Genomic DNA, 13,779 nt, shown 5'->3' with positions numbered 1-13,779 from the left:
GTATGTGTATGTATGTATATGTATATTAGCAAAAAATATATTGGTGATTGGAAGTGACGCAGACAATTACATTGATGGAAGCTACAATCTATCTGCAATATTAAAGCTGATCTACCCCGCCCCCAAAAAAAACAAAAAAAAACAATAAAAGATCTGACATCTGTACATGCATATGTGTCTGTGTGTGTGTTTGACTCTCACCTTGAGCAAGTGCAGCTTTCCCCCAGAGGTGCGTGTGCAGACAAGAAAGTGTTTTGTAAACAGGAAGCACTGTCGTTCTCCTTCCTTCCTGAGGGACAGAGAGCCCAGACGGACCTTACTGAGCATGCCCCGTTCACTGCTGGATGGGAGCTGGATCAGAGAGCCTGATGGGTAAAGACAGAGAGTGTGTGTGTGTTTGGTGGGAGGGGGAAAAAACAAAAAACATAGGTTACACATACTGTACTACTGATGACAGTTACCGGTAACCATCTTATAATGTTCTGGATTCTGGTTGGTGTGTGTGTGTATGTGTGAGTGCATTTGTATGTGTGGGTGTGTACTCACCCTGTCTGACAAAGGTCTGGCTGGTATCCAGTAATATGTCACAGCCTTCTACGATCATTCTCTCGATGGCCAGATTCTTACGAATGTTCTCTGTATCGCTCACCTCATCATGCATCATCCTGACAACACAATCACCGTTAGCTACATTATCCACTACACAACCATTGTTAACTACATGATCTACTACACAACCACTGTTAACTACAGCTCCATTATCCTCACTTTGACAGCTCCTCTAGTTTGGACTTGGCAAACTCCAGGCTCTTGCGCTCCACGTGCTCATGAGGTGTATGTGCCAGCAGCTCATGGAGAGTGATGATGTAACGAGGAATCTGAAACACAATGGAGAGGTGTCTGTCAGTCAGTCAGATCTGGGCCATATACTAGATGTGGGAGAGGAGGGGTTAAAGGTTGGAGGTTATTGAGGTCTGGACGCACGTGTGTGTGAGTGTGCGCGTGTTACCTGGAACATTGGGTATGTGAGGAAGGTCTCCAGCATGCGTCCCTCACAGGCAGCGTTCGCCTCATACTGCTTCAGCAGCTTGTCAAAGTCCCTGTTCTGTTTACAGTTGGCCAGAACCTGCAGGCTGTACTGGTGGTTCCTCACAAACTCCTGGTAGATGTTCAGCATGGGCAGCAGGATGTCAAACAGGTCCGCTAGAGAGACAGACACATAAAACACATTAGTTCACTAGACATTCCACACAAGGACAATGGTAGAGGTTAGCTAGAGTAGATTTGACCCAACATAGATGCCTCATATCTCACCCAGCTCACTCAATCATTGATCACTCACCTAGCACCAGCGTAGGCCAGTTGGCTATCCGAGCCTTCAAGCCCTGGTGGAAGATCTCATGGAGGAACATGATGGTCTCACTGGGGACACAAAGAAGAAGAAGATATTGCTTAGAACTATTCAATCCTTTCAGATCAACACAAGTGTATAGGGTGTAGGGGCTATGGACTGGTTCTGGAGGGGTCCAGACTGTGTGTTACCTATTGAGGAAGATGCTGCTGACGTCGTCGTGGCTGATGGGAGGTTTCTTGGAGCTGGCAGCCATACGTAGCGGCCTGAGGAAGAAGTTGACCAGGACAGAGAGCTGGCAGACGTACTCGGTCTCTGCCTCCACCATGTTGAACACAATGTGGTTCCTCTTCCTCATGTTCTCAGCGTGGGGAGAACAGATGTAGTCCTGGACGATGATCTTCCACTTCCTCCGACACAGCCAGCCTCGCATGAAACTCTGAACCTTTTTGATCTTTTTAATGTCTGGGTCTTCCTCCTCCTGGTTGGTCTGGTAAGGCAGCATCCTCTCCTTGGCCTTGTTCAACAGCACGATCTGGAAGAACACAGTCAACAGTCAACACACAACAGTCAACACACAACAATCAACACAAAACAAACACCAGCCAGATCCCCTTGCCTAATGGAAACCTTTATTTGTGTGTGTATTTTTGTGTGTGAGCATGTGTGTGTGGCTACGTGTGTTGTGTGTATGAGTGTGCGAGTTAATCTGTCTATGTGTGTGTGTGTACCTCTGCTTTGAGCCTCTCGATCTCTGTGTCCTGGTCCTCTAGCTGAGTGCGTAGCTGGTTGGCCGCCACCTTCTCTGTTTCCATGATCTGGACCAGGTGGATGTACTTCTGCATCAGGACCTCACGCTCAATGATGATGTCAGAGTAACTAGAGGTGGAATTGTAAGTGTGGAATGTTAAGTTTAAACCAAGTTGACATGGTGCACACTGCACAGGGAACACCATAAAAGCATTATGCTCGATACGTATTACATTTAAAAGTAAACACCATAGCATAAATGTATTCATCATCCCTCCGTGTAGAGAGAGAGAGAGAGAGAGGGAGAGATAGAGAGAGAACGTGGGAGATGTAGAGAGAGCGAGACTGAGAAGTTATAGTAGTGGGGTGAAGAGAGAGAGAAAGTGCTGGATAGAGACAGAGAGAGTAGGGGGAGAGAGAGAGAGCGAGGCAGAGTGTCAAGGTTAGGCCTGTGATGTAATCACTCTGGTGGTACGGCACCAGAGTGTGACCTAAATGTGAACTGCTCCGAGCAGAGCACACACACTCTTACAAATGGAGCAGACGTGTGGAGAGGGGGTTGTGTGTGTGTGTTTAGTGTGTGGATCACTACACAGTCACTGTGTGTTTCAGAGCAGAACACGCCATACTGGCTGCCTAGGTGACAGTCAGCTGATGCATTTGCATGTGTGACATGAGTATAACAAGCAAGCCAGACCCAAATCAAACCCTAACTCCTATCCTTCCCTTAGCCCTTAGCTGCTAGCTCTTAGCCCCCGGGCTCTTGTAAAGAGGCGTTGAGGTGTTGTTGTTGGATAGACTCCACCCTCTTACCTGGCCTGTTGGATAGACTCCACCCACTTATTGCAGTCTGACTCCTCCTCCGTCCGCAGCTCCAGAGGCTTCTGACCGTCATGGCCAAACACCACCAGGAAGTAGTGCTGGAGGAAACAGGAAACAGAAATACTATTACCAGGAAGTAAACAGAAAATAGAATCAACATTTTAAGGCAGTACCAGAGAGGAAGAGGCAAAGCGAGAGGGTCCACTTCTGTCAAAATCTGTCCACGCGAGAATACAAAAAATCCCCACTTGGTCTGCTTATATTGGTTTGCTTAACCTTTTACTGCAGTGGGCTAAATCAGGGTCACACAGAATGTCCTGGAAAGCCACACACGCACGTAGACGCACACACATTCACAAAATCCAGAACTCACATTCCAGTACTAGAAGAATAATGCTGTTTTTGTCTGACTAGTTTTTATCCATGTCTTGTTCTTTCTCTGAAAGGAATCCGATAAACAGGGAATTTATCGGATAAACAATACTCTCATAATATGAAACGTGACTTAATTGTTTAAAAACCTGAGAGAATATTTATTGGGCATGGAAAGCAGGAAATGTCATCCCAAATGAACCCTTCTGTCTGTGACTAAGTTCCCTGACCAAGAGAACAGGAGTAGGGAAACAGGAGAGAGAACAGGAGAGAAAATAGGAGAGAGAACAGGAGAGAGGACAGGAGAGAGAACAGGAGAGAAAATAGGAGAGAGAACAGGAGAGAGAACAGGAGAGAGAACAGGAGAGAGAACATTAGAGAGAACAGGAGAGAGAACAGGATGTGCTATAGAGCACATAGTACAGAACCAGGTTTCCTGCTAAATAAATGTTGTCTTATTTAGCTACTGTGTTCTGCCCACTGATTCCTTGGGAAGAAAAGGAGAGTGATTGGTTGTGCAATATTTGTTTTTCTTCTATTCTATTCTATTCTGTTAAACAATAATTTTACATGTTGAATGTTAATTTTCTATTTTAAATTAGAATGTATTTTCATATAATTATGATTTGAATGTCACGACTGGTCTGCTTATTTAGAAAATAAACATGTTATCTGTACCTGATACATAAAATACTGGATTCAATTAGAACATAATTTTCATACAATTAGATTCAAATTCCACCACAAGAATTTGTTTATATCAAATAAAATCAGATGATACAAAAATGTGTGTGCGGTGTGCACGTGTGTATATAAGCGGGTGAGAGATTCTAGCTAGTGTGTGTGCCTGTTAAGAGACCAGAGAGAGGCTTAAGGGCTTGTTCGTGTGTGTGTGTGTGTGTGTGTGTGTGTGTGTGTGTGTGTGTGTGTGTGTGTGTGTGTGTGTGTAGGTTACATAACCACCATTGCTTGTGCAGCTCCTTACTGCTGCTAATGCGGCTTCCCCGGCCAAAGGCCTGCTGTCAGCTGAGGGATAACAATGAGAGAGAGAGATGGAGGGAAAGAGAGAGGGAGAGAGAGAGAGAGAGAGAGAGAGAGAGAGAGAGAGAGAGAGAGAGAGAGAGAGAGAGAGAGAGAGAGAGAGAGAGAGAGAGAGAGAGAGAGAGAGAGAGAGAGAGAGAGAAAGAGAGAGAGAGAGGAGGGGGAGGCAGGTCCACACACAGGACCACTCCACATGAGCCATCAGTTCATATCTCTGGTGTCTAATCTGAATAACAACATGATAGGAGCCCTAGACAGCATGTCAACATAGCAAGACACAACAGGTGCAACAAACATAAAGGCCTATGGACGAATAGTTGACTTCCATTTCTGTGTCAGACTGACAAACTGGAGAGCTTTGAGCCAGCAGACTAAAGTAGCAAAATACAAATAGGCTGAGCGTGTGTGTGTGCATTCATGTCTGTGTGTGAATGTGTGTGTGTGTCTGCATGTGTGTGTTAATGTGAGGACAGATGAAGGATTTCTGCTGGTCAGCTGGGTGCCTGAGCTGCTTACAGCAGCAAAACACAAACATGCTGATTTCCTTTGAAAGATACAATCTGAGTGATACAACTGGGAGAAAATACATACACACATGAACAGACGCACGCACGCACACACACACTCACTCACTCACTCACTCACTCACTCACTCACTCACTCACTCACTCACACACAGTCCCAGGCCTCAACATATCCAGGTAAACAGAGAGCTCTGTACAGTATGTAGACTGTGTGGCTTGAGGCTAAAGGACCAGCAAGCTGCTATTCTTAGTCAGAAGCATCCTAGAGCACTTGTACCCTGACACACACATAGAAACACACACACACACACACACACACACACACACACACACACACAGGGCATCTGATTCTCCAGCAAACTCTATCTCTCAATATCCTGCTGGCTTTCAGTCTTTCTCTCTCTCCTTTTCTCCCCCCTCTCTCTCTCTCTCTGGTTGATATTTGTGGTAGTATGTGATTGTTTTAAATGTACAGTTTCATTCCTTTTCAGTGACCTAATTAAGTGTTTTTTAAATTCAAATTTTCTCTCTCCCTCAGTCTCTCTCTAACAGGGTTTAATTTACTGGCCATTTGAGAAATTTACCAGACCCATATGCAGTGGGTGCATAACCCATTAGGGCATCCACCCACGGTGCTCAGAATGACAGAAATCACATTTAGATTATGGTAATGCATCTTAACAGAACATGCAACTCATGTAATGAAGCAGCCAATAAAATGTCATTCTAAAATTTGCTAAAATGCAATTTGCGGGAAAACACCATTCTAAACAGTGCACCTGATAATGGTTCCATATGTGACAGAAATGAACATCTCTGTTAGAAACTTAGAAAGAGGGGGAATCTAAAGATGTAACAACTAGGATGGATTGCTAATATGACTAGGATTGTGCCTTTGGCTTCTGGACAACAAAATAAAGTTGATATGAAAACCAATAGAACAGGAGAGCAATCGCATAGCAGTGGGTTCAATAGGGAAGTAAATGAAATAATGAATCCTGTCTATACAGAAATAAATAACATCATTCAAAAAACTTCACCAGAAAGCATGACTTAGCCACAGAGGAATAAAGGATCATTAGCTTATTTTGAAAAATAGCTGTTGATTGTTTCAAATCACAAGCTTGTAGTCCTATGCCTAGCTGATTATTGAGTTGCGGCTGTCAGTGAAAAGCATCTAAAATGTGTATGAAGATAATGTGTCTTGAGTATAATTTAATTAAGCTGTTTCCCACCAATTCTTGCGCATTCATTGTTTCATTGTGTGAATTGTTTGCCCTTAGATTTTTTTATCAATTCCCCATTATATATGTCACCAGTAGTAAATATACCGGTAATCCCAGTAATTTTGTTACATTAATTTCTGTTAAAGCATCTATTAATTTCAGTAATTTACAGTTCTCATTCTAGGAGTGGAAACATTGTTTGCAGAGTTCTCAACCTACACTTGTGAGAAACAAGTTTTGGTTAATTTCATAACCATAATTTACGAGATGTATCAATTGTTTCATTGTTTTTTGTTTAGAGTGCTCCATGTGAGCAATGAGCATGTGTCTGGTTTCTCTGTCCTGATAACGTTGAGGGAATGCACGTGCCTGAGCACGCATAGAAGTTCCTGGCCTGCTGCGCAGAAATGTAGGAAAGTGTTTTTTTTTAACATCCATTGCGAATGATAATATATTAAAACTATAGTTCCTCACAGTAAGCTATTTGAAAAATCTTTCCAACAATCTCCCCCTCTATGATCACCAATCCTCGGCGTGAAAGAGCATAGGCTATCATTTATTTAGCTGCCAAGGGATCACAGTGTATCAATGTGTCCATATGGCAGAGGCTGGTGATCTCACATTAATTGACTTTTAGCTTTTAGATTTGTATCATTTTCATTCAGATTTTATGATTAACCATGTGACAATGATTTTGAGAAATGAAAACGTTATTATTGAACTGAAACTGTTTCACGAAAATGCACATTTTGGGACGCAGAATGGTAGAAATGGTAGCATACATTTTAAGCTTCCCCAAACTTTAAACTCACGCTTAGCCTATGAAGTCTTTATTAAAGAATTTCCTCCATGTTTCTATGGTTGGATTATGCCTATAGGCTACTTTGAACCAAGGTAAGACATGCCTCATAATATAAAATAAAACATTCAGGTTTCAAACAAGTATGTTTTCAAAATGCATACTGCCTTTAGCTCACATTGTAAAGTGGTGGGTGACGTGCTGATAGCCTGTTGCCTGCACTTGAATGGCGAATGGGAGGGGTGCTTCAATTACCAGTTGAGAAATAAAAATAGTAGCTCTTTTTAACTCTGCACCAAAACTGTTTTTAACGCGATTGTATTTAGAATTTTTGCGCAATGAATGGTCATATGTTTTACTCCAGCTGCAACCTGCTGAGGAGCTGCAGGAAAAATCCTGCTCAAAATAGTCTCTGTATGCTGTGTGTGTGATAGTTTTGTTGGATAAATAAGATTCATGATGACTAACGAAAATATGCACAAGCCAATTTAATTCCACAAAATTATGCAAATTAACCTATAGACCGATAATGTATTTCCATCGAATGGTATTTCCATCATTGAATAAAAAGCATTATTTTGCAATGGGATTTGTTTTGTCCCGGTCATTTTGGCCGGCAACAGTTACATTTATCGGCTTGTCATTTTTTTTATCGGCCAAAAGCCGGCAATTGCCGGCTAACGGAAACTCTGCTCTCTAACTGTCACAGTCAGTCTTCAGGGTGTAGTGAACCATGTGTACTAAGAGTCGACACCATCACAGCAGAGGACCACAAACACACAACCCTTCTCCACTTCTTCTCATCATACATCATACTTAATACTGTCAATCACATCCCAGCTCTCATTTACACACACATCATCTCTCTCTCTCTCTCTCTCTCTCTCTCTCCTCATCTCCAGCCTTTTACTCCCTCCCTCCAGCCTTCTCTTAGCCTTATCATCTCTCATTCTCTCCCTCCCTCTAATTATCTTTCTCTGCGAGAACTTGTAGGCTATCTTGTATAACATTTCTTGAAGTGCTACTGCTGTATGTGTGTGTGCGCACGCGTGCGTGTGTGTGAGGTATGTGTTCTAAAAATGTGCCACTTCAACTATCAACCCTGGTAACCATGGTAACCCATCAATCAGCCGGCTGGCTGGCATTGAAGTAGCCTATAGTAGGCCACCTCATTAGCATTCAGAACTTTCCTCTGTGAGACCACAGAGAGGTAGATTATCTAAGGACTTACATAAAGAGAGAGATGGGAAAGAGAGATACAGACAGACAGACAGACAGACAGACAGACAGAAAACACTTACACACTTACAGGCAGTCAGAATTCCCTATCCTCCTTCCCCCTTCCTCCCCTTCTCTCTTCCTTCCATCCTTTCCTCCTTCCTCCATATAAAACATTTAAGGCTTCATTTGGCTTCATTTGCGTCTGCAGCTCTCAATGTTGCTTTAGGGTCCTTTGCACGCCCCCTCCAACCCCCCTCCCAAAAGAATAAGAGGAAACACTGCTTCCCAAACTGCTGCCATTCGCAGGTTTACAGTCTGTCCGCCCTCCCCCCTCCCCAACCCCTCCTTTTCACCAGAGACTGAGCCTTCACACGGAACTTTCCGTGACTATCTCCCCTCTCTTCACAGAGAGTCTACAGCCTCAGAGCCTGCAGCAAGACTACAGACACACATTATCCTCCACTACCTCACAAGACCAGGACCACACATACACACACACATGGGACATGAGACATTAACACAACACACAGCCCAAACCCCCTAGACACTTACAGTCGCTACAGTAGTTGATAAAAGTTTAAAAAATGATGACAACAGCAACTTTAAAGACATGAGGCTGCGGCTCTAAGGCACGATATCAGGTTCTGTGAGGATAAAGCTGTTGTTCTATTATTCCAAACTGTACCACTCTGTGTGTGTGTGTTTGTGCTATCTGAGAGGACATCAGTAGAACACACACTGCTCTGCCTCTCAATCACATATGACTGTAAGTCGCTTCGGATAAAAGCGTCTGCTAAATGGCATATTATATTATATTAATCAGCCATCGCCACTTTGAAGCTCTCTGATATTTTAGTCTGGTTTAAATGCTTCGGTGTCTTTGTGGATTGCGCGTTTGTCTGCGTGTGTGTGTTTGTGAGGGTGTGTGTGTGCATGCACGTCCATGTTTGCGTGTGTGTTTGCGTGTGTGTTTGCATGTGTGTTTGTGTGTGTGTTTAAAACCCTATCACTTTCCAGCCTTTGGAGCTGTGTGTTTGTGTTCCACTAAGTGGCCTTGATCCAACAGAATCAAACACTGTATTGTTTGGGATGTCCCATGAATATGCAATGCTGAAGCACCAGGTAGATATCAATTAGGTTTACAACACATAGACGTTACTACCTTAGTAATATCATTGTAATATGTGTGTAAATACAGTGTAATTACAGTAGGCCTATCTATTGGTATAATACTGTTATAAGACTGTTCCACGTGGTTGTTGCACAGCTGTACCAAACCTGTTTAGGGCGCATGTTCCCTAGCACATGGTGGAAACGGTGACCTCACACACACTGTCAACCACATGCACACGTCACACATACATTCACGGGAGGGTCAGTGACCTCATTTATAACATGCAATCACAGGAGGAACAGAATCTGAGGGGGGAAAGAGTTAGATACTGCAGTTGCTATTTCTCACTCTACGACAACATTGACACTTGTATGGACGGATTTGGTTTGTTCAATGTTCCATGGAGCCATTTGGTTGTAGCTGCTATAGCTGTTAGTGTCCAGCTCTGTGGAGCTGGTGGTTCGCAGGGATGTCAGACACACACACACACACACACACGTCAGACATGGGTGCAGGGGAAATCTAATGGGGCCAAATGTGATCTAATGTGTGTCCCCAACACCAGCACACAACACCAACCTCTAAGATAACGTGACCTGATCTGATGTGACAATGAAAATCCCTCTTCCTGCTGCCTCCAGGCTATGAGCTAATCTCTGTCTCATTAGATGATGGTTGTGGTGGTGTTGGTGATTTTTGTTGTCGTCCTATTTTCAACAATGAGCTGCCCTTCTGACACTTCTGATCTCATTAGGGTTTTAACCAAAAAAGGCACAAAACTGGAAATGATTTTTGAAGCTAAATTATGTTGATACCCTTGATCTAGAGCATGTAAAGTGATGTTGATAAAGTGATTGTTTTTCAGTCGTAGTACAGTAGGCCTATATATAGTACAGTACACGGATGCAGGTTAATTTCAAAGGCATGGGTTGAATACTGTGCCAAGGGGACAGTAGCGGCACACATTGGAGATACACAGACACAGATAAGATAGTGCACCTAAAGAGATAGAGAAACACAGAGATATATACATTTACATTTAAGTCATTTAGCAGACGCTCTTATCCAGAGCGACTTACAGGAGCAATTAGGGTTAAGTGCCTTGCTCAAGGGCACAGACAGATTTTTCATCTAGTCGGCTCAGGGATTAGAACCAGCGACCTTTCGGTAACTGGCACTACGCTCTTAACCACTAAGCTACCTGCCACCCCAGACACAGATAAGATAGTGTACCTAAAGAGATAGAGAAACACAGAGATATATACAGACACAGATAAGATAGTGTACCCAAAGAGATAGAGAAACACAGAGATGTATACAGACACAGATAAGATAGTGTACCTAAAGAGATAGAGAAACACAGAGATGTATATAGACACAGTTAAGATAGTGTACCCAAAGAGATAGAGAAACACAGAGATGTATACAGACACAGATAAGATAGTGTACCCAAAGAGATACATTATATATACAAAAGTATGAGGATACCCCTTCAAATTAGTAGATTCGGCTATTTCAGCCACACCCGTTGCTGACAGGTGTATAAAATCGAGCACACAGACATGCAATCTCCATAGTCAACAACGGCTCAGCAGCGAAGTGGTAGGCCACACAAGCTCACAGAACGGGACCGCTGAGTGCTGAAGCACGTAATAATTGTCTGTCCTTAGTTACAACACTCACTACCGAGTTCCAAACTGCCTCTGGAAGCAACGTCAGCACAAGAACTGTTCATCGGGAGCTTCATGAAATAGGTTTCCCTGGTTGGGCTAGGCCCCTTAATTCCAGTGAAGAGAAATCTTAACGCTACAGCATACAATGACACTCTAGATGATTCTGTGCTTCCAACTTTGTGGATTCAGTTTGGAGAAGGCCCTTTCCTGTTTCAGCATGACAATGCCCCCGTGCACAAAGCGAGGTCCATACAGAAATGGTTTGTCGAGATCGGTATGGAAGAACTTGACTGGCCTGCACAGAGCCCTGATCTCAACCCCATCGAACACCTTTGGGATGAATTAGAACGCTGACTGCGAGCCAGGCCTAATCGCCCAACATCAGTGTGGAACCTCACTAATGCTCTTGTGGCTGAATGGAAGCAAGTCCTCACAGCAATGTTCCAACATCTAGTGGGAAGCCTTCCCAGAAGAGTGGAGACAGTTATAGCAACAAAGGGGGGACCAACTCCATATTAATGGCCATGATTTTGGAATGAGATGTTCGACGAGCAGGTGTCCATATACTTTTGGTCATGTAGTGTACATACGCAGATGTGGAGACACAGACAGATTACAAGTTCATGTGTAAATGCAATAATATATATATATACAGTAGAAGAAACATTTGCATAAATGTGCTAATACAAAGGTAGTAGACTACTGTAGTGTATACAGAGCCAGTGAACGTGCTGTCTCCACTCTCCAACTGTGAGGATGTAATAGGTCAACAAGAAAACATCTGTTCCCAGTCACTGACTCCATGCAGCTCATCACAATAACAAAGATGTCAACCAGTAATGGAACTCTTCATAGGGGCTATTAGACTAGTATTTCCATATTTAGCTTCAGTTCACTACACTCTTAGAAAAAAGTGTTAAAGGATGCTTCAGCTGTCCCCATAGGAGAACCCTTTTTGGTTCCAGGTAGAACCCTTTTTGGTTCCAGGTAGAACTCTTTTGGGTTCCATGTAGAACCCTCTGTGTAAAAGGTTCTACATGGAACTCAAAAGGGTTCTACCTGGAACGAAAAGGGTTCTACTTGAAACCAAAAAGGGTTCTTCAAAGGGTTCTCCTATCAGGACAGCCGAAGAACCCTTTTAGGTTCCAGATAGCACTTTTTTTTCTAAGAGTGTACATGGGAATATACTAACTACAGCAACTGTCATGAGGATATGGCATACCAGTAGTAGTCTGTGCTGCTTCATTCTAAAAATGTAAAGCCACATTTTGAAATATTCGACATGTATTCCAGGTAGGCCTAACTGTGTAATATCTAACTGCCCATGCTGTCCATCAACATCCCAGGCCTCTAGTTCTCTCTGTGACAGACACAGTAGGCTATGGAGGAAATCAATTGTCATCCCTCCATCCCTCCTCTTCTCTCAACTAAAGTGCACTTTCTATGCGTAATCCCCCTCTGTGCTGAAAATCCTTAATCTGTTTTACGTAAGAAAACAGGGTGAGGGTAGGGTGCCAAACCTCAGTGTCAACACAGCAAGCAGAGACCAAAACCAAAACACAACCATGTCAGGTGGTGCACTACCATGGTCACTAGGGTACCTAACCCACCTGCTGCTTGTCAACCATATCCTTGCTGACAGTGGCGCCTTTGGGCGCGGGAACCCTCTCGCACGTGCACCCCTCCAGCAAGTAAATCCCGGAGGGCCGCGTGCTCTGGTCGTTCTCGAAGTAAAAGAGCACATTCTGGTAGAGAGCAAAGTACTTGTCATTCCACCGACTGTTCTCCGTCGTCTTCTTGCTCAGGGTGCCGCGTTTCGTGCCCTCTTTGCGCGCGACAAGCGACAGATACAGAGCGTGCCCCTCATTATACCGCACGCTCTTCTGCATTTTCCGTGAGACCCCTTCTCTCTCAGTCGATTTCAGAAAGTGATCGTTGTTATTGATATCATATCTGTGACATATCTCTCATATTTTCGGAGAGAGAGGAAGTAGATGTGGAGGAGAGAGAGCGGTAACCCAAATTCACCACAGACGCGCAGGGAAAAGTTGGAGTCCTATCCACTCTGTGCGCCACGAAGCAGCAAGAAATAAATCAATAAACCCACGTCTCATGCCTCAAACTTTTAGAAAGGGAATCCAAACCGCCCCAAATGACGAGAAAAATATAGCCTATACAAATGGAAAATCGCAAAAGGTTTATCGTGCAGGCTGTAGCAGCGTAAAACAAAAATAGATTGGGGAGAACAGACGGCGAAAAAAGCACTAATCGGCTTTGACAGTAATTTAAAGAGACAGGTCGCTGTAATATATTCCACTGGACTGGAGCTACTGTTTGTCTCTGTCTAATCCACTGTAGCATAGCCTGGCTACTGTCTGTCTGCCGGGAGCGGGGCGGGCCGACGGGCGGTCTTCTGTACAGTCTAGACAAGCGTTTGCGCTTCCCTCGCTCTCATTCATGGTAAAAGGTGAAACTGTAGGTTTTAGTATGCTGGACCTCGCAGTGTTGCTGAGCAATGGAATGGAAATGAACTAGCCAAATATATCTTAACTCCAATATACCAAATCCGTGGCGTTGAGTGCAGACTAGTGTATTTGGAGTGAACCTGCATCCGAGTCGCTTCGAGTAGCTGTGAAGTCGATACTTCAAAAATGTAAATTCTTAAACCCATACTTTGTACCTATGTTTGTCCTTTGTTGTTGCCTGCTTTTCTTTGTTTGCTGAAATCCATACTTTTTAATAAAACGTTAATCAAATACGACCCCTGACTGTTTCCTCATTGAGATTCAATTGGCACATGGGCATTTGCGCTGAGTTGCCATCTTAGAACAACAGCAACAAGGAAACAGTTGGTGGTTGTATTTGATTAACGTTTTATTAAAAAGT

At 43.6% G+C, this 13,779-nt stretch overlaps 1 protein-coding gene across 2 annotated transcripts in view; it reads right to left on the bottom strand.

The window, feature by feature from the left end:
- Positions 1–13,138, bottom strand: part of LOC121582225 (ras-specific guanine nucleotide-releasing factor 2) — a 29,524-nt gene extending 16,386 nt beyond the window's left edge. For both annotated transcript variants that reach the window (XM_041897893.2, XM_041897894.2), the window contains exons 1-9: positions 12,504–13,138; positions 2,915–3,021; positions 2,083–2,230; positions 1,543–1,886; positions 1,343–1,422; positions 1,010–1,203; positions 769–878; positions 547–665; positions 202–365 (exon numbers count right to left, since the gene is read on the bottom strand). In XM_041897893.2, the coding sequence (XP_041753827.2) occupies positions 202–365; positions 547–665; positions 769–878; positions 1,010–1,203; positions 1,343–1,422; positions 1,543–1,886; positions 2,083–2,230; positions 2,915–3,021; positions 12,504–12,782 (1,545 nt within the window). In that variant the 5' untranslated portion in view covers positions 12,783–13,138. The remainder of the gene's footprint in view (positions 1–201; positions 366–546; positions 666–768; positions 879–1,009; positions 1,204–1,342; positions 1,423–1,542; positions 1,887–2,082; positions 2,231–2,914; positions 3,022–12,503) is intronic.
- Positions 13,139–13,779: the final 641 nt, after the last annotated feature.

Source organism: Coregonus clupeaformis, chromosome 15, assembly GCF_020615455.1.
Source record: "Coregonus clupeaformis isolate EN_2021a chromosome 15, ASM2061545v1, whole genome shotgun sequence".
In the NCBI taxonomy this organism is placed as follows: domain Eukaryota; kingdom Metazoa; phylum Chordata; class Actinopteri; order Salmoniformes; family Salmonidae; genus Coregonus; species Coregonus clupeaformis.
This window is presented reverse-complemented; position numbering and strand designations above follow the sequence as displayed.